This window comes from Orbicella faveolata, unplaced genomic scaffold, assembly GCF_042242905.1.
Source record: "Orbicella faveolata isolate gen_17 unplaced genomic scaffold, um_ofav_v1 contig_1, whole genome shotgun sequence".
In the NCBI taxonomy this organism is placed as follows: Eukaryota; Metazoa; Cnidaria; class Anthozoa; order Scleractinia; family Merulinidae; genus Orbicella; species Orbicella faveolata.
Genome location: NW_028301536.1, coordinates 30241042 through 30265000, shown reverse-complemented (window position 1 = coordinate 30265000; position 23959 = coordinate 30241042). Strand labels below are relative to the sequence as shown.

The 23959-nt window shown below is 40.6% G+C and overlaps 6 protein-coding genes across 6 annotated transcripts in view; 5 read left to right on the top strand and 1 right to left on the bottom strand.

Moving 5' to 3' along the window:
- The window catches only part of LOC110053685 (microfibril-associated glycoprotein 4-like), a 4674-nt gene extending 2203 nt beyond the window's left edge, over nt 1-2471 (bottom strand). The window contains exons 1-2 of the mRNA XM_020759947.2: nt 2097-2471; nt 863-1246 (exon numbers count right to left, since the gene is read on the bottom strand). Coding sequence (XP_020615606.2) covers nt 863-1246; nt 2097-2349 — 637 coding nt within the window. The 5' untranslated portion in view covers nt 2350-2471. The remainder of the gene's footprint in view (nt 1-862; nt 1247-2096) is intronic.
- A 2464-nt stretch (nt 2472-4935) lies between these two features.
- Nucleotides 4936-5620, top strand: LOC149118730 (protein CFDP2-like). Its single transcript, XM_089282712.1, has one exon. The coding sequence runs from the start codon at nt 4936-4938 to the stop codon at nt 5602-5604; it is 669 nt and encodes a 222-aa protein (XP_089138838.1). The 3' UTR covers nt 5605-5620.
- Nucleotides 5621-5689: 69 nt separating this feature from the next.
- LOC149118729 (uncharacterized) lies at nt 5690-7759 on the top strand. The gene is made up of 4 exons (XM_089290048.1): nt 5690-6103; nt 6260-6392; nt 6905-7308; nt 7421-7759. The coding sequence occupies exons 1-4, from the start codon at nt 5690-5692 to the stop codon at nt 7757-7759; spliced, it is 1290 nt and encodes a 429-aa protein (XP_089146174.1).
- Nucleotides 7756-8196, top strand: LOC149118728 (uncharacterized). Its single transcript, XM_089289990.1, has one exon. It carries the CDS (start codon nt 7756-7758, stop codon nt 8194-8196), a length of 441 nt encoding a protein of 146 aa, XP_089146116.1.
- A 10533-nt stretch (nt 8197-18729) lies between these two features.
- On the top strand, nt 18730-20406 carry LOC149118727 (astacin-like metalloprotease toxin 1). Its single transcript, XM_089271812.1, has 3 exons — nt 18730-18854; nt 19610-19786; nt 20154-20406. The coding sequence occupies exons 1-3, from the start codon at nt 18797-18799 to the stop codon at nt 20327-20329; spliced, it is 411 nt and encodes a 136-aa protein (XP_089127938.1). The 5' UTR covers nt 18730-18796; the 3' UTR covers nt 20330-20406.
- Nucleotides 20407-20758: 352 nt separating this feature from the next.
- LOC149118726 (zinc metalloproteinase nas-13-like) lies at nt 20759-23537 on the top strand (the record flags this gene model as incomplete). The annotated part of the gene is made up of 4 exons (XM_089289920.1): nt 20759-20879; nt 20973-21056; nt 22428-22570; nt 23301-23537. Coding segments are annotated over 4 exons (585 nt in total), but the record flags the coding sequence as incomplete, so codon positions are not given.
- Between the last annotated feature and the right edge of the window lie 422 nt (nt 23538-23959).

The window sequence follows — 23959 nt, the reverse complement described above, 5'->3', positions numbered from 1 at the left end:
TTCAATAAATTTACTTATTTTATTTTATTTTATTTTATTTTATGAGAAAGGCAGATATCGTGGTAGTTTCAGTTAAACCGGAATAACTTTTAATTTTGGCAACCATAACTATCATGAGCTTCAAAAGCAGGAAGATGATTGTAAAATGGTCCTGTCTCTAGGTCTCAGGTCCCGTCCGGGACTACGCCGGAGAAATTTAAAAATGCAGCTTTACTTCTACGGTTGGACCTACCATTCACCAGCACCAATCCTTCACGAAAATGAAGCTTTTCGAAAACGCTCGTCAAACTGGAGGTATTTGAAAAAGCCGGCTTTGCGTTTTAGTGTGGACCAGGAGTCATAATAGCTCCTGCGTGAACGGTAAACATTTGGAAAACGAAGCTTTTCCAAAACGATGACGTCACCATGATCATGCTGATTTCCCTGCGTTTTCCTTCTTACACATTCACGAAACCATCAATTGTTGCGTTTTTAAATTTCTCTAGTGTACGCGTAGCGTGGACGGCGTGGACGGCGTGGACGGATGCGTTTTCAGAGTGTGAACGCCGTTTTCAAGTTTCTTCAGCGTTGTCTGGACTGGGTCTCAAACACATACATTCTTTAACATGTCTATAAAAATATAAATTCACCAGCTAATAAATTTGGAACGAATGGATCAAAGCTGTCAGATCTCCTTCGTTGAATCGATATCTCGCTACAATCAATATAGATTAATTGCAGACAAATTATTAGAAAATCGTCAATTTTCTCATATTACTGATGTACGATTCAGTACTCCTGGTTAAGAAAATCATGAGGATCAGAGAGATAATCAAGAACATCTCGATGAAATTTGTAACAAGCAACCGGGCAAGCAACGAACCTGAATACTTTCCGACACTCAACTGGTACTTAGTCCTCTCGCTTGTAATGGCAAACATGTCATATTCTGCGTAGGCTGTTTTGCCCTCTATATCTTCCAGGTCAACACGGAGCTGGTATCTTTCACTGTTAGTCAGGCGGTAGATTTTGTGCAGCCCCAACCAAAACTCGCCATTGAGATTTCCAAAGCCACTCTTGTACTCTGCCCAGTCGCGATAGAAATCAACGGAGCCGTCTATTCTCTTTTGGAACACTGTCCACCCCCCACCGGCTGTTGTTTGGTCACAGAACACATCAAAGGCACCTGAACCATCAGGGTCGATTGTGTAAACACCGCTGATTCTTTCGCCAGATTTGTACAGCTCAGCACAGTTCTTGTGGTAATCTAAAGATCAGCGTGTTAACGGCAATAAGTACACTGGGAATCGGAAAAAAGCTTCCATGCACATGGCAATGAGATATCACGAACAGACTGAGAGGGAATTTGCGTTTTCTGTTAATTGATCCTACTAAGTCGATAGTTAAGTTTAAAACCATCATGTTTCAAAAAGTCTCAAAGTCTCTTCTTTAGTTGTTCTGATTTCCAGCAGAAGCCAGAATGTGATTTTTTTTCCCCCAGAAATTAAAGTAAGTATCAAGGTGGCTTCGTTTAGCGCTGTACCTCATAAAATACGGATAATCGTAGTCCAGCTCTAGAAAGCCTGCGATCAGGCATTCATTTATTTTTTTGGCGAAGGGGGGAAGGGGAAATAGAATACCTGATCGTAGGTTGAATTCTGGACCTCTCTCTGTCGCGCAACGACTCTAGCGTTGCGTGACGACGAGAGGGCCAAAAATGCATGGACTAGGACTGTCCATAACGGGAGGTAAGCTACATCACAAAGGCTAACTTATCTCCCTCCAACAGTGCTATATGCAATGTTTCATTTTTTTCTTTTGCTGTATTATTGATCGTGCTTTAATTATATTGTTGATTAGGGGTGTTTATTAATTGGCTTTGTCTACTACGGTACATGTCCCCGGATAAATTTTGATTGAAGAAGGAAAGGAATTCGCTGAGGAAGCCTCCGCCATAGCGGACTGTAAAGGACCAAATACCTGCCATATTTTATTTACCTAAACATGTTCTTTTGAATTTTCTTTTTCAAAACTGCTTGAGTGGTGTACTTCGAGGATCATCACATGTCTTTACACATTTTCTCTCATTTGGAAAGAATCACAGATCAAGTTTTTACCTTTCAATTTGTCGTCACCTTTCTTGGTCAAGTTCCTGAGCTCCATTTGAATCTCGTCCAATTGCCTTTTTACGTTTAGCATAAGATTCTCAAACTTCTTGTTTGGTCCTGCATAGAAGCTGTTGTAGTTGTTAATGTTACAAGACTGAGTCGTTTTCGGATCTATGTGATTTTGTTTCTGTGTTGTCACCGAATCTTGTGGGCAGACTAACCCCTGCAACAGCGACACACACAGAAGAAGAGCAAGAAGCATTTTAAACTGCTGACGGCTGACGCGTTGAGCCTTTAACACATACAGTACTTCGTTCGACTGCGTTTAGTGAAATGAAATCGAGTAAGAGAGCATATATGGGTTTTATTTTAATCATGGGTCATGCCTGGACATGAAAATGTACCATTGCCACAGAATAATCACGCACAGTCAAGAGGAAGGTCATGATACTTACCTTGACCGGCATATATCAGTAATTCCATCACGATCTCTGTTGCTTCACTCGGAAATCGCAATGGCGAAGACAAATTTGTTTAACCTGAATGGGAAAAATGATAGGATCGTTTTCAGTTTATGCGGAGCTCGAACTTCTAAACTAGGAAAAAAAGAAAAAGGGCTACAGTGTTAGGAAAACGTAGGTTGTACTTCGGCATATGTCACCTCAGACCAAAGTTCGTCCAAAAATAACTGAAACTGATATCTTAAAAGAACTTAATCGTTAGCGAAACGACAAGACACGTTACAATTCCATACGTGGTGAACACCACGGCCAGGCTGTTCAAAGTGGATAACGTTATCCACTGTACTGGACATTTCCCTATCCAGTGGATAACTGTTAACAAAATAAACCACACTATCCACTGGATAGTGATTTATCAAGTGGATAGCGTTATCCACGCTCTGAACAACTGGGACTTGCAGGATCAAGCATAGACACGTGAAGTGTTCAAATCGAGTTATCCGGCAAGACGCACGTATTACGTGATGTACGCCTGGACTATTCAAGAGAACCGTGACGTGAAGTATTCAAATCGAGGTTTCCGACAAGGCACACGCAAAACGTGACGTACGCCTGAAGTATGCAAGAGTATTACGTACACGTGACGTATTCAAGTTGAATTCCGAAAAACAGGCGGGATTCTACAAGAAGAATATTTCGGAAAAATGCGTTGATCCGTACTCGGGTTAATTCGGACCCGAATTGAATGACTTTTACAACAACAACAACAACAACAACAACAGCAACAACTTTATTTCTACTCATTCAGCTAGATCACTTTATAGTCTAAAATAATAGTCTAAAATTATAGTCTAATAAATACGAACCAGTTTCTGGAATTGTAAATTTCAGATGTAGCTGTTATTTCAACTCTAGTTCGACACTAACACGTCAGCTACCTCGTTTTAAGGTCTTTTTACCCATAGTGGATTAGTTAAGGTGGCCGAACACAGTTTTCGCGCGCGCTTTTGCTGATGCAATTGAGCGCGCGCACAAGGATTGCAAAGAGCGATCATTTCATTCATTCAACATCCGCACTATCTGTGCTATTTTTTCTCTATTATTGAACGTAGTGTATTGATGACTTTAGTCTTTTATTACAAAGATATGTTAGAAAAGGTAACGACGCAAAGAAACCAGCAATTCTCAGCTTTCTCTTTGTTACCGAAAGAACCCAGTTAAATGCAGCGCATGCGCAGTTGCTCAAAAAATTGAGACCGATTGCTTTTGCAGAAACTTGCGGATTTCTGACGATCCAGTCGTTAGAATTTCAAGAAATTTGGCAAAAAAATAGTTCAGAAACCACGTGAATGATCTATCGCAAAAAATCTGAATTTTGACATAGGGAATTTTTAATAATACAGAACAGGCGGTGAAAACGATTTACGGCGAATTACGGAAATCGCCTATGTCAAAATTTTATTAGAACAGTGTAGACAGAAGGGATTTAATGTCAATTCGTAGTGGGCAAAAGATGAAAAAAATCTAACGACTGGATTTTCTTTAAATAAACAAAAACCATTTTTTAAGCCTTGTTTTTAACCAGCCCCGTTGCCGTGGCAACAGCACACACCTTAGCCAAAATGCGAGAATAAACTTTTCTGTGGTTAACCTTGACTCTTGCAAAAAACGAGCGCCAAAGCATAAATAGCTTAAAAGTAATGGTGAATTAAGCATAGGCTCTTGAAAACTGTGTTCGGCCACCTTAAGTGCTTTTATTATCTTTTACTACTTCTATCAGACCTATTACTATCGTTAAATCTCAGAACATATACCTATGTATACATATTGCATTAAATAATCTATTCTAAGAGATGAATTTTATAGGAAAATTTAAAATATTGTTCCGCCTTTTGATCAATTATCTCCGTTACAAGTCGTCGGTGATGTTATGACCTCTACAAATCATTAATTAGCAAAATTCATTTCATCTTTATTTGATCTACGCAATACTCTTCTTTCAAATCAAACCGATGTAACTTGATTGCTATATCATAACCTTAATATATGTTCACGATATAATCATTGCTGTTTTAGTTTTAGTTTACAAAAGCTTTTGCATCACTGTATGAATTTATGGTCATGCAAATATAGAGCGGGGTTGAAGGGTGGTAAGGGGCCCTGGTGGAGTGCTCTGGGGCCACCAGGTGTACTTCGCAAATGCCAGGAAATGCCCACCGTGTCAAAGGCTCTGCCACCAAGTCGGCTGTCGCATGTCCTCGTCATAACCCCGGTAATGCAACAACGGCGAAAGGTGGGTATCCGGCGCCTTTCAAATAACGGGGTATTGTGGCTAAGGGAAGGACACCCTGACAGAAAACCCAGGCCCTCCAGGTTGGGCGTTGGGAATGGGGCCAATTCCCCAATCCCGTAAAAAATTATCGATTACGGAAACCGGAAATTCTAACAAGCAATGTTACATGGGGAACAGCACAACTACTTGCCTAACTCCAAATGATAATTTTATCACATGGGAGGATGGGTTGATGACGGGAACAGGTGTAAGCCGAAAGGAAGCGTGTTCTCCGATACAGTCGTTGGCTACACCCAAATCTATTATGGAGATAGGAACGGGGAACGTCCGAACGATGTACCGAATAGAGAAAACAGCAGTTGTTGCAAGAGAGATGAGGAAATACGACATCGATGTACTGGGAATCAGTGAATGCAGATGGGCTGGTTTCGGGCGGATAAGGGTACAAACAGGCGAAACGTTGCTGTACTCAGGAAGGGACGATGATGCACACTTGAGCGGTGTAGCCATGTTGTTGAGCAGGAAGGCAGCCAGCTGTTTAATTTCTTGGTCACCTGTGAATGATCGAATTATCACAGCACGGTTCAACTCGCGTTATATCGGAACTAGCATTGTCCAAGTGTATGCTCCCACAAACGACGCCGAGGAAGAGGCAAAAGGTGTCTTCTATGAGCAGGTGCAAAAAGTCCTTGACAAAATCCCAAAACATGATATAGTGATCCTGATGGGGGATTGGAATGGTTGGAGATCAACAAGATGGTGAAGAAGGAGTGGTGGGCCACCACGGACTGCATGGGGAGAGGTTAGAAAATGGGGAACGCTTCGTCGAACTGTGCGCAAGCAACTATATGGTCATCACAACCACTCTGTTTCCCCATAAGGATATCCACAAGCACACATGGGTATCAACAGACGCCCGCACCAAGAACCAGATCGATCATGTAGCCGTGTGTGGAAAGTTTAGAAGATCAGTACTAGACACCCGTGCATTTCGTGGAGCCGATGTCAACAGCGATCACCACCTAGTCATCGCAAAGATCAAGTTGCGGCTGTGTAGAGTTGAGAAGAACAAAAACAGATTAAGGAAGTACAACACCGCCGAGCTCAAAGTGCCTGAGGTGGCGCAGAGTTTTAAAATCGAACTTCGGAACAGATTTAGCTATCTGGCAGATGATGAGGCCAATAACAGTGATGATTATGCTCAAGATGTGGAAAATGACTGGAAGAAGATCAAGCAAACTTACCAAAAAACAGCTGAAAAGGTTCTGGGGTTTCAGTGAAGGTCAAATAAACCATGGATCAGTGCTGAAAGCTGGAAAAAAATAGATGACAGGAGAGAGTTGAAAAGGAAAGTGGATTCCACCAGATCAGAAAGGGTCAGGGAGCAGCTCAGAAATGCATATTCAACCAAAAACAAGGAGATAAAGAAACAGCTCAAGAAAGACAAGAATGACTGGGTAGAGAAGGTCGCCGAGGAAGCACAGAAAGCTGCAGAGCAGGGCCACCTTAAAACAGTTTATGACGCTACCAGGAAACTATCAACCAAGAAGGGCAAGACATGGATATGATAAAGAGCAAAGAGGGAGTGCTGCTGACAAAACCCGGGGGGGCACTGCCATATATGGGCTATATAGGTACGTGCCGCTGTGAAGGGTATGGTTTTCAAGCAGTTTACTCTAGGATTGGGTATATAAATCAGAGCGTTTGGGTCTAGAATAGAGTATCATTATTCCCAAAACTGACTAGTTGGTTGAAGATTTTATCTAGACTAAGGAAACCAGGAATTGCCGCTCAAAAATATAAAAAAATCAAATCGACAAGTTTAAATTTACGCAAATCAGCCGCAATAGTGTCGATAGATGGGGGGATTTGGGGAGTTTACTCTAGTATAGGGTAGCAAAATTCAGCTGAACTGGCTCTGGTATAGGCTAAGGGTTCCAGGGTCCCAGCGGCTCATCCACACCTAGAAATTCCCAAAGTACCCCCCCCCCCCCCCGTGACAAAACAAGACGAAATTCAAAAACGATGGAAGGAACATTTCCTTTAATTCTTGAATCGTCCAGCACCTGAAGATACAGGAGAGTTTGGTGACGAGGATGTAATTCCTGAATCTGAAGCAATTATTGGTGTTGATGCACCAACAAAGGCTGAAATCTATGCAGCCTTCAAGGAGATTAAGAACGGAACTACTGGGGGGGTTGATAGTTTGACCGTTGAGATTCTAAAGGCAGATTTGGAAACATCTGTGGATGTCTTACTCTACCTCTTGCATAAGGTGTGGGAGCAACAACAAATACCGGAGGACTGGCAACGGGGATTGATAGTGAAACTAACAAAGAAAGGCGATCTCACCGAATGCAACAATTGGAGAGGCATAACGCTTATGGTGGTTGCAACAAAAGTTCTAGGCAGAATCATAATTACACGAATACGGGATGGAATTGATAATAAATTGCGTCAAGAACAGGCAGGTTTCAGGAAGGGCCGCGGTACAACGGAACAAATATTTATACTGCGCAATATCATTGAACAGTGTATTGAATAGAACGCTAACCTTTGTCTGCTTTGTCGACTTCGAGAAAGCATTTGATTCTGTAGATCGTTCCGTACTATGGAGGATTATTAGGAGCTACGGCATTCCTGAGAAGATTGTGAAGATGGTGAAAGTGATGTACAGTGGGATTGAATGCGCTGTAATTGATGGGTCAGGTGTGTACGATTGGTTCGAGATCAAAACCGGTGTTAAACAGGGTCGTTGTATGTCTGGGTTTCTTTTCCTGCTTGTTGTGGACTGGGTTATGAGAAAGACCACCAAACATGGGAACACAGGCATCAGATGGAAGTTCAACAACTTCCTAGAAGATCTTGACTTTGCTGACGACCAGCAACCAGCAACCTGGGACCTTATGCAAAAATGACGGGCCTCAAGGTAAACACAGCAAAGACCATAATGATGTGCTGGAACAACACCGCAGGCAGAAAGGTCCGGATCGATGGAAAAGAACTGGAAACGGTGTCGAAAGTTGTTTATCTAGGAGGAACAGTGACCCAGGAGGGGGGCTCAGATGAAGACATCAAAAGCAGACTTGGAAAAGCCAGAGCAGCTTTCAGCAAGTTTAGAAACATATGGAAGAGCAGTCAACTGAAATTGAAAACTAAGCTGAAGATCTTTAAGTCCAACGTTATAGCTAGTCTGTTATACGGTTGTGAAACATGGCGTATGACTAAAAGAGATGCGACCAAACTAGACGTATTTCTACATAAAAGTCTGAGAAGGCTTATGAAGATCTATTGGCCTATGAAAATATCAAATGAGGAGATTCGAAAGCGGGCTAACATCAGTACCATCAGTTAGCAAATCTTCCGGCAGCGCTGGAAGTTCATCGGCCACGCTCTCAGAATGGATCCAAATAAACATCCCAAGACAGCATTAACATGGGCCCCAGAGGGAAGACGAAGTCGTGGCAGACCGAAAGAGACTTGGCGGAGAACCGCAGAAAAAGAAAGAACAGCATTGGGTTTTGGCTCATGGAGCGAGGCAACAGTGGCTGCTCGTGACCGTGTGACATGGCAAGGGAGAATGTCTGGCCTTATACCCACTTAGGGTTATGGTCAAAATCAAATCAAATCAAATCAAATATAAAGCTGGTCGTTGTTTGTATACCTATCCGGCTTTGGAAGTACTGTTGTTTGTAAAACTATTTGGGTTACATCTAGATTACCGTCTCGTCTACGTCCAGAATGGAAACCATGATTTCAATCACTTTTCGCTTTTAATGCTATACTAAGCAGATCTTTTAGACGAAATAATTATGGATTAGAAAATTAACTCATCGTAACACAGACGCGACTATGATACAACTTCTCCTTGCGTCGGTTACATCGCACGGTATGTTTCCTGCCGAGTGAAAGTGTGACCATGCAGTGTGAGGGGCGGACCATTTCACGTTTGAGGGGTTGGGGGGGGGGGGGGGGGGAGGGGTTGAGGTGGGTGATTTTGAAAAGAAAAACACCAAAGTTCAAATTGTCTACCCAGAAAACTGCAACCCAATAACTCTATTTGCTGAAAACGTCTTAACCGAGCGATATAACTAGACCATACCTATAGCTAATTCGCATCATTTCCCAACCATAAACTTCACAGCACGGGTTTGTTGACGATCGACAAAACAATCGGGTGAAAGAAACACGAGCCATTCCCTTTTCCTTTTGCTCTCCTTAGCCCCGCACTTTTTCTCTCGCTTGCCTGCTTTTTCGATCGTCCCTATCGACCGAGAGACTCGAGCCGGCCTCAATAATATCGATTTTCAAAGTCAAGCAGCGCATTTGTTACTTGGTGTTCTTTAGAACCGCGGACTAATCAATTAATATGTGATGCCCGCTAACTGGAAATATCAATATCATACTCACCGATCAGGCGTTCTTTTTTATTTAGTTTTTGCAGGAGCCATAATCAGGGACGGAGACCGCAAGTCTCGGGATTCGCGCGCACCTATGATATGGGACAATTTTTCTATTTTTAGAACAAATTGCGCCATCCTGACGTCATACATCCGCGCGTATTCACGCACATGTCAGGGGCTCTCGCGTGGATGTTGTCACGTTGTGTGATCAAATGGTGAGAGCTGAGAGATTCTCTTGCGTATTTTTCACAGCGATGGCAGGGAATAAGGCAGGGAATACGAGCCAGGGCGCTTATATGTAGTTTTATGCTCTGAGCTAACGGAAAAGGTGGGTTTTTCAGGGTCGAAAACAAGACTTCAATCTCGCGCTGGGAAGGAATAATAAGATCTGCTCACGCTAGTTGTAAGCTTACGCGTATGTTTTTGTGTTTGTTCTGACTTAAGAATATAGCAAGAAAGCTCTCTACTCTGGTTAATTTGTCAGTTTTTCAGACAATGGTTCGTCATAACAAAAACCTGTTTTGATGGTTTCTTATTGTTTCTGCTTGTTTGGTGAGTTTGCAAAAGTTTTTGAAAGGAAAGTCTGACGCGTACAATTAGCTCATTTGCATAGTACAGCTCGTGCACTTTCAAGTCCGAGTCGGTGTTTTCAGTTGTCAACAAATCTTGACAAAGATTTCTTTCGTTATCTTTTGTGCTGAGATGCTGTAACAAATTTCACGAACGCAAAAAAGGCTACTAACATCATGTGTGTTTCTTCAACATAAGCATAGTGAAGTTTTACACTGCGAAAATGAAAATAGACAAGGAGTTTTGATAACTCGATCAACCAAATCGAAATCGCTATTCCAAGTTGATTAAAGAAAGCGTCATCGTAACTTTACTGATTATTTCTGCTTTATTCACATATTTTCAGCATAGCTTTTAATATGTTCTCAAACATTTATCAATCTTAAACATATTTAAAAACTGTAGAGTTATTGTTTGAGTTCGATGTACGCTTTCACACGAAAGTGCAGCGGAAGTACAATTTGTCATGTTTACTGACTGTACAAAACACGCATCGGCGGGCGCTCTCATTCATCGACAACAGAGAATTTACTGGATTTTTACACGAATAAAACTGAGCAGTATCTACGGACGTAAAGTTATTGGGCCTTGATGAAACATCAAGCGTTGCTTACAATTCAAGCGAAACTCAAACTAGCAATTATTTTGTTTTACTTTTCGGTCGCGATAGACTGACAAATTCCTCGCAAGCGTGTGGCAAGAGGAACTAGGAAACTATGAAGTCCTGAAGCTCAGCTATATCTAAATAGATCCAGCTAGTTTTTTGCTGTGTAATGGAAGAGCGGTTAACCTTCAACATATGTGAAATTTAAAGTGGAGTAATATACAGCTCATGTAAAAGAAGCATCCGTCGGAACACAACTTGGTCAGCGATATATATAAGCTTACAGCGGAACATACCTAAATTCGACACTGTCTTACTTCACTCAAACTGGAGCAGCTTACGACGAAAATACTTAAGCAAAATTCCAACAGACGTAAACGCGCTGAGTTGTGGGCCAAAAACATGAAAAATTTCGGGAATTTCAGATGCCATTTCCCCCGCGCGACATCCGCAAAAATCCTCGCACCATGTACGCGCGTGTGCCGCAGGCGATGGCGCAATTTGTTCTAAAAATAGAATTATTGTCCCATATCATGGGGACAACCCCAATACTAGAAATGGCGCGCGCTTACGGTCTCCGTCCCCGATTATGGCTCCTGGTTTTTGCGAACGAGGGAAGAGGAAAAAACAGACCGCGTTCTTTAATTTTTTTCTCCTTCCTCCTGCTGTTAAAAAAGAACGCCTGATCGCAGGTTATTTTGGTAGCGGCTTCAGCCCCACAATGTTTTAAAGCGTTAAAACGCCTGGAGATGAGGCAGTTTATCTGAGCTACGCATGTGACCTTTTCAGCTTGAAAAGGAGAGAACGTGGGCTGGTGCAAGGTCTCACTGCGAATCTACCATGCAAAAGTTGGCCATTTATAAACAAAATATCCAGGCAAGTTGTGAAAAAAAAAAAAATCGACCGCGGTAATGTTCACGCAGCAAACAAAAATAAAGCTTTAACCAGGAAAGGCATGCGTAATCAACAAGATTGGGAAACAAGTGAAAGAAAAATTGCCCAGTGTAAAAAGGCCATTTAAGTCCAAGGATACACACTTTGCATAAATGGCGCCCAAACGTGAATAACAATACTTTATACATGCTAAAGCACTAGCCAAACGGACTCGCAAGTACACCCAAGTTTTCAACTTGCGAGTCCGTTTGCTTATGTGTCCAGACAAAGAATTTTTCGCATGAATGTGAGGCTTAGGGTGTATCTGTATTGTCATTCAAATATCGGCGAAATCAAAGTGTTTGTACTAAAAAAAAAACGCTCAATTCTTTTCGAGGTACTTCGTGGCATACAAGCACTCTTAAGATTTTTAGGCCCTGTCACGACAACTTGTCAATCATGAAAAATTAGCTTGGAACATAACTGGCAAGATTGCGAAATTTTGAGACCATTTCATAATCGTTAATGTGAATTTTTAGGGGAATTTGATGGTTTCACAAAGTAGAATTTGCATAGATAAAAATGCTGGACGGCTAGCTTTGAAATATACTCAAATTGAGCAAAAAATATATTTTAAAAAGCAAAATGGAAACATTATTGCGGGTGAATGGAAAGGATTGGAGCGTTCACTCTTTCCACAGTTTCAAACGTGCCTTGTTTTCCCGGCTTTCATTTAAGAATTGCCTGCACTTTAGGTCCATTGCCGTGAGCACACTATAACATTAAATGAAAAAGGAAAGACATTCGTCTTAAAACTCAGCACGTTGATTAATAGTTTATTGGTAAAGTTGGATATCAAATTATGGCCAAATGTGTATTTTATTAACAATGCAATTCCTGTGTCATTTTCTAAGACAAGGCTGTCTCACCACAACTATTATCAACGACAAAAATCAGTGACTTTCGTTCGAAGGCGAAGTTGGTAGAAGGCGACAAAATCAGTGAGGGTGAATTAATTAATTATTGAGAATCTTTTAGATACAATACAATTTTAATCTGCAACTTAATTTTTTTCTTGATCGTCTCGAATTGTACTTTGGCAGTTATTGAACCCCGAGGCAATTAAGGGAAAAAACTTAACTTGCGAACACAAAGGTATCACTTTCAGCGGCTTAAAATATGGTGTACATTGACACTTCATTATTAGCAAAGCACGTGTTAGGCAAATAAAGAATTCACTTTTTTGTGGCGTAGATAAAATGTAAATTATATTCAAATTAAGCTTTGTTGTGAACTCAAAGCACGAGTAAGGGTTTTCCTTCAATATTTTGACACGTTTAATATGATAGTTCGACTGCGTTAAGCAAGGAACTTCAGAGTTGCCCAAAGTTCCTCAGCTGTTAGTGTTGCGGCTTTTTGTGATTCCTCAACCCACACGAATGCAATAGAATTCTGCGGAACTGTGTCACACTGCAAAATGCCGGCAATACGAGAGGCGCTCAATTCCCAAAAACTCACGCCATGTTGGACCTTGATAATATTCTCATTTATGGTGGCGTTCACGCTATCGATTCTGGACTTAGCCGTGGATATCGCTGCTTTACATTTACCAGTGCTTATCACGTGGATTATCACGGTTACTTCCGTCCTTCTAACCGCCATTTACTGGTTGTGCCAGAGTACATCAACCAAACGGTTCCGAGACGGAACCTGTGTGGGATTCAGCCGCGAACGAAATCTCGAACGAAGTTCCCTTTCTGAGCAGGGCGAAAGAGAGAACCAGCGAGAGAGAGCGACATATGGATTGGGACAGGAAAATATGGAGAGTGCGAATCTCACAAACGAATGAACAAAGATTAGCAACTTTTTTTTACATAGAGGTACTGAGCCTATTCACCCAGTCCGCCTCGGGACAGACCACTGAGCAGTATGCGGAACTTATTGCCGAATGGGTCTAGGATTAAATTAAAACATAAAATTACGAGCTTAAACGGCAGTGAACGCATATCTTCCGTACTCAAATCAGTCATGACGGACTACGCTTCGGGTGAACCAGCCCTCCGAGCCGAGTTTACAAATAGGAAGGTTTTAAGAAGAATACTCTAAAGAGTGTTATTGATGAACTAAACAGAACGCCGAGTGTGAAAAACGTCAGTTTTTCAAGAGATTCAAGGCTTATCGCAGGACGAATGACCAACTGAAATCTTATGACAATCGTGGCAAGGAGTAAATGTTTCCATTTAATTACATGTAAGTCGCGGTTCCTCAGGGTCAATTTGGTCCAGTTGAATATGTCTGGAAGAGAGTAAATTTTTGATAACAAAAAAGAAACTACTTTAAAAAGTAATGCTCTGGTTGGGAATAAAATATTTAGATTAAAAAAAAAACTCAGTCTGGTGTTAGAAAGTCAGTGCAGTTCCCGTGTGCCGTACTTTATTATTCAGAGCTCATGAAACTTGTTTGATTAATATTGGTCGTTTGTTTTAATGGTGGAATAATGAAGTGCTTTTTCAGACGTTGTCCGTTTGCATCTAACTCATTGAACTAGACCGAAATAAGCAGACCTTTTTCCTGCTCGTCTCATTTAAAACAGGACGGGCAAAGGTTACTGAATAATATATTTTTCAAAACGCTTTTGTACGCTTTTGTCTGAATAGAATTAAATAACAATTTTCTCAGACAGCTTTTAAAATCTCCCCGACAACGTATTACAGTTAACATAAAAGCCCTGCTAGTGAGAAATTACTTAACGAAATCCTAAAACCATGGCGAGAAAAAGTAGAACAAAAAAACCGATGAGTACACCAAGTCTATTATAACCAAAACTAGATAATTTTTTCAGACGTGCTACCAACTTTTCATGTTTATCTATTAGACTCAGAAACTGTCAAGTGTATTTTTTCTTAATTCACGCAAAATAGTTTTTCTTTTAGAAAACCTTAATCCAGAATTGCCTGTGACCAATAACCAATGAATTCATTTATATAGCGCCAAAATCCAGTCCAAATCAAATTTAAAAAAGGCTAGAGACAAATATATCAAAAATGCCTTTTTGAACTTTAAATTGCGAGTTGTTTTTAATTACCTGCAAAGGGTGATGCGAAATTATAGACACAAAATCCGAAAAAAACGTATTTCCCGAACATTCGGATTTCTGATTTTCGTCCATGAAATTATTATCTTTTCTGTTTGTTTGATTTCTCTCTTTTTCAATAATTTTACAAGCTTACAGATTTTAAACAAGCATGCATCGAGTTTTTTCCAGCTTACAAATATCTTTTCAGGCTTAGAAATTTTATGTTCTGTTTGAAATTACACAACATTTTTGCAACACTTTTTAGAAAACAGCCCAAAGAAAACACGAACGCTGATTATCAATAAGATTATGACCTCGAGATTTCTAACTACGAGCCCGAGTTTTCTATGAGCAAATACAGACGTAACCGAGTTGACTATCGCTCATAGAAAACGAAGGCGAGTGGTCTAATTGTTTTAGTGGACACTCTCAAAACGATTACAGCACAAAACCTACAATTTTGTGTATTTTTAAGCCTAATTTAAAGATGATTTTCAGTTTCAAAAGCAGCGCGCACGCGATCGTTGTCTATCAGCTCAAAATAACTGAGATACTACGCGCGCTTTGCTTGGTCAAAAGAGTTGCCAAACCCATGTTTAATTGTACCGTTAAACACACGTAATGGCCGAAGAGGGTGATGAAAATTTCCCCAACTTTGACCTAATGTCGGCCTTTGGTGTGGAAAGGCCAGAAAGCGAAAATCAAAATCAAAACTCGAGAAGCTTTTCTCCTGGCCTCGGTTGTTCGAAAGCCGATTAGCGCTAACCCACGATTAAATCTTCCTAATCCACGGAATTAATTCATCCTTCGATTAAATTCTGTTCCTCGAAGTGCGATTAGTACTATCCAAGGATTAAACTAAGGGTTAAATTTAACACACCTGGTGAGGTGGATTAACTCGCTAATCGGATGAAAAAGCGGACAAACAAATTAAAATGTCGAGCTTACAGTTTGTTGATTTTGCTGTAATGCCGGGCCCGGTAAGGGAAGAAAAACAATTCGGGCTACCTTACGAATTTTCCAGCATTGATGTTACTATTCTCTCACGGACGAGTCATCCCGCGTCCGGTTTTCCCGCGATTTTTCACAACACGGACGGACCGCTGTTCGGTGATCCGCAGAATTTTTTTACACGACGGGGGGAAAGCAAGAAATTTCAACATTTCTGCTCTCAGAGGTAGAAATCGTCGCTTACTAGCCGCTCTTATGTAAAATGAAAGATCAGTAGTGGAGTTAAAGCGACCTTACTTGTTCTTCAAAAATTTGTTTATCACATTCGGCAGAATTAAGATAATAAATCTCCGTTTTCGCTTCTTTGCTTAGTTGATGGCTTTCCTCTTTTCTAGTATTTCCCCCTAGCCAAACTTACTTTATTAGACCATCCGAATAGAGGCTATTGTGAATTTCTAAATTACAAAGAAGCAAGGCTGAAAATTAGACCGGTAAGTGTTTTCAAGAGCTTACTAAATTTCCGGCTGATTCACTGATGATTCAGTAAGCTTCGCCCAGCGTTTATCTTGCACAGATTTTTTTTATCACAACTCTAATTTTAATTGAAGCATTTTTATTGATTCTTATAGAAAGGAAATAAAGTTGAGATGCAAAACTTGGGCTTTCTTTTTCTTCTCCTTATTCAACGACAAGTTAAAGTTCGTATGAATTTTGTAGGAGCTGTCGATTATCTCTTCCCTCCCCTAGCGCTACATCATTTTCTCCCACCGCGGACCGGTTTTACCGGCTTCATCATCATTTATCCGTTCTCCAAGTGGAGAATTGGGCCGTAAGCTCTCTGCCTCCAGGCTGTTCTGTCCTCCGCAGTCGATGCTGCTGCTGCCCATGTTCTTAAACCTTCCTTTTCCAGCTCCCTTTCGACAGTCCTTCTCCAAGTCTCGCGCGGTCGACCCCGTTTCCGTTACATTCCAACATCCCACCTTTACCTTAGTTTTGGGGTTTGCCAACGAGCTGTTCGGAGGATGGGCCCCCTTTCGGCTTTCACCCATAGTCGTCATACTTCCGTCAACCCAGCTAACAAAGGCATCGTCTGGGGTCCGGCATGTCGTTGTACTACACCCATTGTAGCCTGTATACATCGAGATTCCAGTTTCCGTAATCACAATGCTTTATGGGGTGAGGTGATTGGCCTCACGCCCAACCCCCAACCTGGAGGGCCAGGGTTTTTCTGTCGGGGTTTTCCTTCCCTTAGTCACAGATTCCGGTTATTTGAAGGCGCCGAACACTCGCCTTTTGCCACTGTCGCTCAGTTGCTAGCTACTGCTAGCATTACCAGGGGCTACGAAAACGAGGACGTGCGACATATGACTTCGCTGGCAGAGCCTATATTAGACGGAAAGGCATTTCTCAGCATTTACGGGGAGAGCATTGGTGACCCTTGCTAACCCCACTGGGACCTTATACCAGCGCTTACCGGCTTAATCCGAGTTTAAATCGAAGGATAGTTAATCGAAGATTAAATCTGTTTTCAGGAACACCATTTTATACCTCGATTAGTTATCCCGGGAAAAAGAAATTTAATCGCAGATTAACCGCTAACCTCGGGTTATTTTAATCGGCTTTCGAACAACCGGGGCCAGGTCTCGCAATATCCTGAGGGGTTTATTGTGCCGGTAAACCCATAGAAAGAGTGGTCTGTTGCTTAAATAGCAAACGATGAGAGAACCAATCAGATTCGCGGATTTCCAATAGAGAACACCTGAGTGGCTACTAAAACTCGATAGAAACGCGGTGAATGTTTTTTATTTCTCAAATAATATTGTTAGGCAGTTGGAGCATGGCTAACCCGCTCACGCAAGGGGGGGGGGACCAATGCTCTCTCGTGTGTTGTATCAGGAATGTGAATGGCTGTTGTACTTTCGAGCTCTGCTTCTCTGCTTTTACCGTCAACACATCTGCTGATTCTACTGAAAATATTAGCTCGAAGGTTTCCAGTTAAATACCATAATTGTAAACCTGTTTGGGTTTACGGGATCGTTTAGACAAAAACTAGACACACCAAGGAGACGAAAGAAAACAAGTTTAGATAAACCAATGATATCATCAGTAAGGATAGTTTAGCCATAACTTGAAGTTTCGTGGAGCTTTTAACCTGTACGTCAGCAAGACTGGAAATTAATTACAATACTTCATCTCACAAATCATTAAGCTATTTAGAGCTGATATAAATGAAATGTATTTTTAACTACAATACAGCGGTAGGATTATGTACTTATTAAATGAGTTTGAGGGCTGGACAGGAAAATATTTTCCCGTCCGGCCCGATCTCAGTCAGTCAATAAGCATTTTATCACGAGACCACTTTTTTGTGAAGAGTGTTGACTTTCTTTCAGTGCTCTCGGAGTATACGTTGGTGGCTGAAGTAGTTGTGCATCTGACAGTTCGGCAGGATAGTAAAATTCGTTGTTCATTACTCATTTTGCACCAACAGTTATGAAAATAACGCCGGGTTATTTGACAACTGCTTAAGTTGTGTACATAATTGCGTCTATAAATGATCGTATTTGTTGACAAGCTTCAAATGACGGAGTAGTAAACCTAAATGCCACCGAGAGTCGACACCTTCCATGAGATCTGGGTGTCGTGAGTTTGAATCCAGGTCTCTCTCGCCAGGCATCTGGTTTTTTCCGCCAAATAAATTTTACTCTAGGCATATAAGAGTTTCCATCTCTCACAATGAACAATTTGTCCAAAATATGCCATGTTATCCTCTAGAGAAGTGTTTCTCAGAAACGGGCAACAGTTTATCTCAATAATGGACAGAAATAATTTGAAAGAATAAAGCGGCTTAATTTTGCCCTCTACGACCGGGAGAAAAATCCAGCATTAGGGGTATCGAATGGTCCCATTCTATTTAAAAGTGCTCGCAAAATTTGGCCTTTGCCAAACGTTACAATAACGTCATGACATTCAAACGCCAAATAGTGTAATTCATTTTATCGAAATTTAGCTAAACTTTAAAGATTAAACGAAAACGAAAAAGTGGAAAAAAAGTTTTTTTTTTTTACATTTAAAATATACGAATTACACTTTTTATCAATGGAAATATCTTTGGTATTCCAGTTTAGGGATCGCTGAAAACTCACGGCTACGACTAATTTTTGTTGCTTTTCATGTCTTTTTCATGTTGACGCGTTTGTTCATATGCCAGCTCTGTTTACTTTTAATATAGAAATAAAAACAATTCAACAAAAGAGCTTTAGCAAAGGTAAATCCTTATAATCTAAAGGCAAATATATGGATGTAATAGAGCCTCCTGAAAGACAACCCTCTATTTAGTTATTTGACAGTTTTTTTTTTCTATATAAAAACCCCGCACTTTGGGAACTCTTGTTTGTTTTGGGACATGTGGTAAGGGTTACATATCAATTCAGACCGTGAGTTCCTCCTTGATTTTAAACAGCTACTAGATCGAAAAATGGCGCATCGTTTTCCTGTCTTAAACTTTACATATAGGCTACTACTACTAGTTACAGGTATGATCACATAAAGACTGAAAGAACAGCTTAAAACTACAGACGTAAAGATTGCCAACTTTTATCAACATGCAATTATCATACGTATTGAAATATCCTTTGATTTGGTAATTCCGTCGGAACGTATTCAGTAATTTTATCGTACTTAGTTCTTAGTGCTTTATTAGTTCCTAATGCAATTACCGCTTCAAAATAATTTAATAGGCAGTATTAAAAAAGTTTAAAGAGAGTCCGGTGATAATTTGAATCATTTCGTCAAGGTCATATATGTGAATATAACGCCTGACACGGATAGGCATACTGGTAACTTAACATATTCTTCCATGATTTTAATCCCCGTCCACACTACGCCGAAGGAGTCTGAAAACCGAACTTTATTTCTACGTTTAAGCCCACCGTCCACACTAATCCGTCACGAAAACGAAGCTCTTCCAAAACGCTCTTCAAACCCGATGAATTGGAAAACGCCGGCTTTTCGTTTTTGTGTAGACGAAAAACATTTTTAAAACGGAACCTCTCCGGAAACGATGGCATCACCGAGTTTTGTTCAAACACAAATCCAAAATGACCGATGACTGTTGCGTTGTCAAATTCTTTCGGCGTAATGTGGACGGAAAACATTTGATGCGTTTTCAGAGTGAAGCCTTCCCCCGGCGTAGTGTGCACGAGGTCTAAGTGTCGTTTGACAAAACGAAGCTATCCTTTAGGCTTTGTCATCAACAAACTCTCAACTAACGGCATACCGTATTATTTAGGGCGAATCATCAGTATTGAAGCCATCAGACTGTTTGAAGGTGATATGGTGTTTACTCCAGCGCAACGAGAAGCCGCCGAACAAGGAAGGGACGTCAATTTGGCAGTCGGCCGCGCAACTTCAAAGTATTATCTTTGGCCCAGCGGGATCGTGCCATTTTCGATAGAGAAACAGCTAAGTAAATATTCCCATTAAATGGATACACAAAATGTCATTACACGCGGCGTACTGCTCAGTGATGTAGGGGAGCAATCTGATTGGTTCATATAAGTTCCTTCTTTTTTTTATGATACGGTCTGCTACCTATGGACCACTCAGGAGTTATTTTCGCCAAAATAGCTCCGACTCCCTTCGTTCGTGCATGCATGTAACCGTTTGCACGCCTGCTTCAGGCAGTAGTCGATCTGGTCTAATGGAGTCTATTTTGTGAATACTGATAACTTTATCAAACATTGCTGTTTTCGAAAAAAAAAAGAAAAATCACTACGTCGCATACTAAGTCCAAATAACTATCAACTTAAACATCGTTTTGTTAAATTTGTCAGAGGACGATCCACTAACTTCAGAGGCAATTAATGATGGAATGAAGCAGTGGAGTAGTGACACATGCATCACATTCAAGGAAAGAACGACTGAGAAGGCCTTCATTTATTTCTTCATTGGTGGAAGGCATGTAACAAGCATAAATTTTAATTCTGCTTACAATGCCCGCCTCGATTAACCTACACTATACGCGGGTAGTGTAAGTTGTTAACGCCAGTAACACCAGTAAATAATGCCTGTAAATAAACTGTATGACTGTATCTAGTGTGAGAGAATTAAACCGTTTTAACTTCTTTTTAATAATAAACTCTTATTTTTATACAAATACAGCTACCTACATTAATTACAATACACAACTGACATTACAATACATCTACTGAAAAAACTTTGAAAACACAGCTACGTTTCACTACTTGCAATACTTATAAAGCTACTTTACGTAGTTTACAATAATTACACAACTACTTCACACTATTTACGGTACTAACACAGCTTCTTTACATTATTTACGATACTAATACAGCTGCATTAAACCACTTGCAATACTAATATAGCTTCTTTACGCTATTACACTATAAAAAGGCAATTTGAATTTTTCTAACTTTTTAATTTTTTTTTTTTGCAATCTGATCGCAGCTGTTTCTCGGAAGTTGGTCGGACGGGTGATAAGCAGTATATTTCCCTCGCTCCACATTGCTGGAGTGCTGGCCATGTAGCACACGAAATTGGTGAGAGAAAATACTGATTACACGCTAAAAGTCCTCTTTGTTCTTTTCTTCTGCCCTGTGTTTCAACAATAGTTCGACGTTTTCTTTTTGAAGCTCATGCACTTGGGTTTTACCATGAACAGTCAAGGCCTGATCGCGATGAGTATGTAACTATCAACTGGAACAACATTGTTGAATGTAAGTGTGATAAATAATTGTAATTCAATTCAGTAAGTAAAAGCGATCTTTGCACATCATCGCCACTGTTCTAGAGACCGACGCTAGAGCAGTTGTACGACGTCTCCCCCGCCCTCCCCAAAACCCCGAACCCGGGAGAGGCCTGGAGGCGTAGGAATAGCACACTTGCGCGAGGTCGTCATTTGACCACAAATACCAGAATTCATTTCGTTGTTCCTTTATTATTCAAATTTTTAAACCACTCTTGGGTTTAAAAGACAATTGCGCCAATTAACACGAGATAAAAACAAAACAAAACAAAACAAAACAAAAAAGACAAAAACAAAAAAGACAAAAACAAAAAAACAAAAGAAACAAAAACAAAAACAAAAAACAACAACAACAACAACAACAACAAAAACCAAGAAAAGAAAAGACAAAAAAACGAAAAGGACTCTGGTAACTTGTTGCCAAATGACGCCATCATGCAAATCGCCTATTCCTTCAATGTAAAAGCGTGGAGAATTCGGAAACTGAGTACAATCGAAACTCTCTAATACGGACACCGAAGGGACAGAGCGAAGTGTCCGTATCAGAGAGGTGTCCGTATTGGAGTGGTCACTATGATGACGTCACCTGAAGTCTACACAGTATTTTCGATTACACTGTATTGTATCTGCATTTGTAAATGTAAGTTTTGAAAACTAAGATTTTGACATGTTCTGGTATTGGTATCGCTGAATGTTAAAATGTCAATGTTTGTGTAACTGTCGACAGGAAATGATACATATCGCAAATTATCGACACCTGGTCCCCGTTGTGTCCGTCATAAAGAGGTTAAATTTGTATGAATTCGCTCCCTAGGGCCGCGGTTTAGTGTCCGTTGTCCGTTTTAGAGAGGGTCTGTATTATAACCGTTTTTTTAGAGGAAATGTGTGAGAATTTTGTCGGTACATAAGAAATTGTCCATATTAGAGAGGTGTCCTTATGGAGAGGGTCGACTGTACAGACAAAGGAGAGGAAAACTTTTATCATTTTTTTTTAAAGCCCTTAAAATATCTATAAGGTAAAGGTAAAGTCTGCATACGAGTCAAGCCGGCGCTTATCTCCGGTTTCTGTAGCATATAGCGACCGAGAGTATTTCTACTCCCCCCTGGATGGGATGTCAGTCCATGGCAGGGTTACCCCTAGCATTCAAGTCGCCGGTACCCATTTCTGCACCTGGTAGAAGAAGGCACTGTGAGAGTACAGTGTCTTGCCCAAGAACACAACGCAATGTCCCCGGCCAGGACTCCGTGCCTCCCACTAAAATATCTTTAACAAGCTTTTTATTGTAGGTAAGATTACAAGAATTTTTACTGACATATTTGTTTTTCGTATTTTCAAATTCAGCTGAAAAGATCAATTTCGCCAAGTATGGTCCCTCTAGAATTGACTCACTTGGAGTTCCTTATGACTACAAAAGCTTAATGCACTTTGAAGAGTCTGCTTTCAGCAAAAACGGTCAGCCAACCATAACACCCAAACAAGGAGACGTGAGTACATATACTTGTTGACTACACTCAATTGCAAACGTTTTGTTAAATCAAAGAAATAACAATGCGAGATCAGATGTTAACAAAACTTAGTACAAATGTTGTTCCAAAATTTATATATTACATCATTGACGGGTTTGAAAATATTATTTTAGCTTCGTTTTTTAGACAAAACCCGTTCACAAGCGCAATGTGAAACGGAGAGAATCCTTCAACGGTTTACCAACCAACCTCTTCCTGTGCACCACGAGTTGAATTGTATAAATGAATTCAAAGAACGCTATCCAGGAGTTTAAGTTGATGACAAATATTTATTTTTTTCGTAGTTAATAGAGGGGGGAATGGTTATGAAGCCCGGCAAACATCAAAAGAGCAAACAAAGATGCCAAGATTTATGTTGGAAGGTCTACGACCGTGCACAATCTTTTGTTTTGCGTTCACAACGTTTCCATTGGTTAGTTCCTCGGTCAGTAGTAAACAGCTATTGTGTTTTGTGCACGGTCAAGGCCAAAAACGCGAAAAAAACATTCAACAAAGACCTTTGTCGAGTTTCATAATCATTTCCCTCTATTAACTATGATTTTTTTAATTATGTACTTCTGACCGTGAATTGCATGGGTTAGTCGAAAAATTAGTTTCCAAGGTACCAAAGAGCATAAGACAAAAGCAGAAGACTTAAATTTGAGCATTCCATACAAACATGTTATTCTTGAATTTAAATCATTACTAGGTAACAATAGGACAAAGAGATGGACCAAGTGTCCTTGATATCAAGCGAATGAATCTACTCTACAAATGCAATGGAGGTGGAGGAGGCAACGGGGGAGGAAATGGTGGAGGTGGCGGTGGAGGTGGCGGTGGTGGAGGAGGAGGAGGAGGAGGAGGAGGAGGAGGAGGAGGAGGAGGTGAGAAGAATAAGATCAATGACTGTTTTCAGTTTCAGGTTCGGTTTTTACTTTTAGGCTAGGAAGTGTCAGGAGCCGGCAAGGCGTGAAACGACCGAGGGTTCTTCTATCGCATTTATCGGGTATCGGATGCCGCAGCACGAGAGAAATGGCTGCAAGGTCTTATTAACAACGCATCAGTCATCTAAAGTGTGTCAGGCTCTTTCGATATTTTGATAGGTTGTCGAGATAACCGCATTTAAAGTTGAAGTTGCGAGACGTGTTGCGTAAATGGACGCCAGGGGAAAAACATTTTAAATATCAAAATTTTCTGGTACAATTTCGTTTGTCATTATCCCTGGAATGTTTTGGCGAAATGTCACGAAAATCCGTCTAATCTGCATATCCTAAAACTTCGCTCAAAGCGTATGTATTCCTCTCAAACTCAAATGCGAGATTTTACCTCCTAAAGGTTCGTAAACAACTCGCGCCATGCCAGGAAATT

Excerpts from the sequence above, each read along its gene's own strand:
- LOC149118730 (XM_089282712.1), top strand. The coding sequence starts at position 4,936 with ATGGGGCCAATTCCCCAATCCCGTAAAAAATTATCGATTACGGAAACC.
- LOC149118728 (XM_089289990.1), top strand. The coding sequence starts at position 7,756 with ATGACGGGCCTCAAGGTAAACACAGCAAAGACCATAATGATGTGCTGG.
- LOC149118727 (XM_089271812.1), top strand. The coding sequence starts at position 18,797 with ATGGCGCATCGTTTTCCTGTCTTAAACTTTACATATAGGCTACTACTA. Across the intron at positions 18,855-19,609 it reads GCTACTACTACTAGTTACAG|GGCGAATCATCAGTATTGAA; the intron begins GTATGATCACAT and ends CGTATTATTTAG. Across the intron at positions 19,787-20,153 it reads TTCGATAGAGAAACAGCTAA|AGGACGATCCACTAACTTCA; the intron begins GTAAATATTCCC and ends TAAATTTGTCAG.
- LOC149118729 (XM_089290048.1), top strand. The coding sequence starts at position 5,690 with ATGGTCATCACAACCACTCTGTTTCCCCATAAGGATATCCACAAGCAC. Across the intron at positions 6,104-6,259 it reads ACCAAAAAACAGCTGAAAAG|GAGATAAAGAAACAGCTCAA; the intron begins GTTCTGGGGTTT and ends ACCAAAAACAAG. Across the intron at positions 6,393-6,904 it reads GAAACTATCAACCAAGAAGG|CACCTGAAGATACAGGAGAG; the intron begins GCAAGACATGGA and ends TGAATCGTCCAG.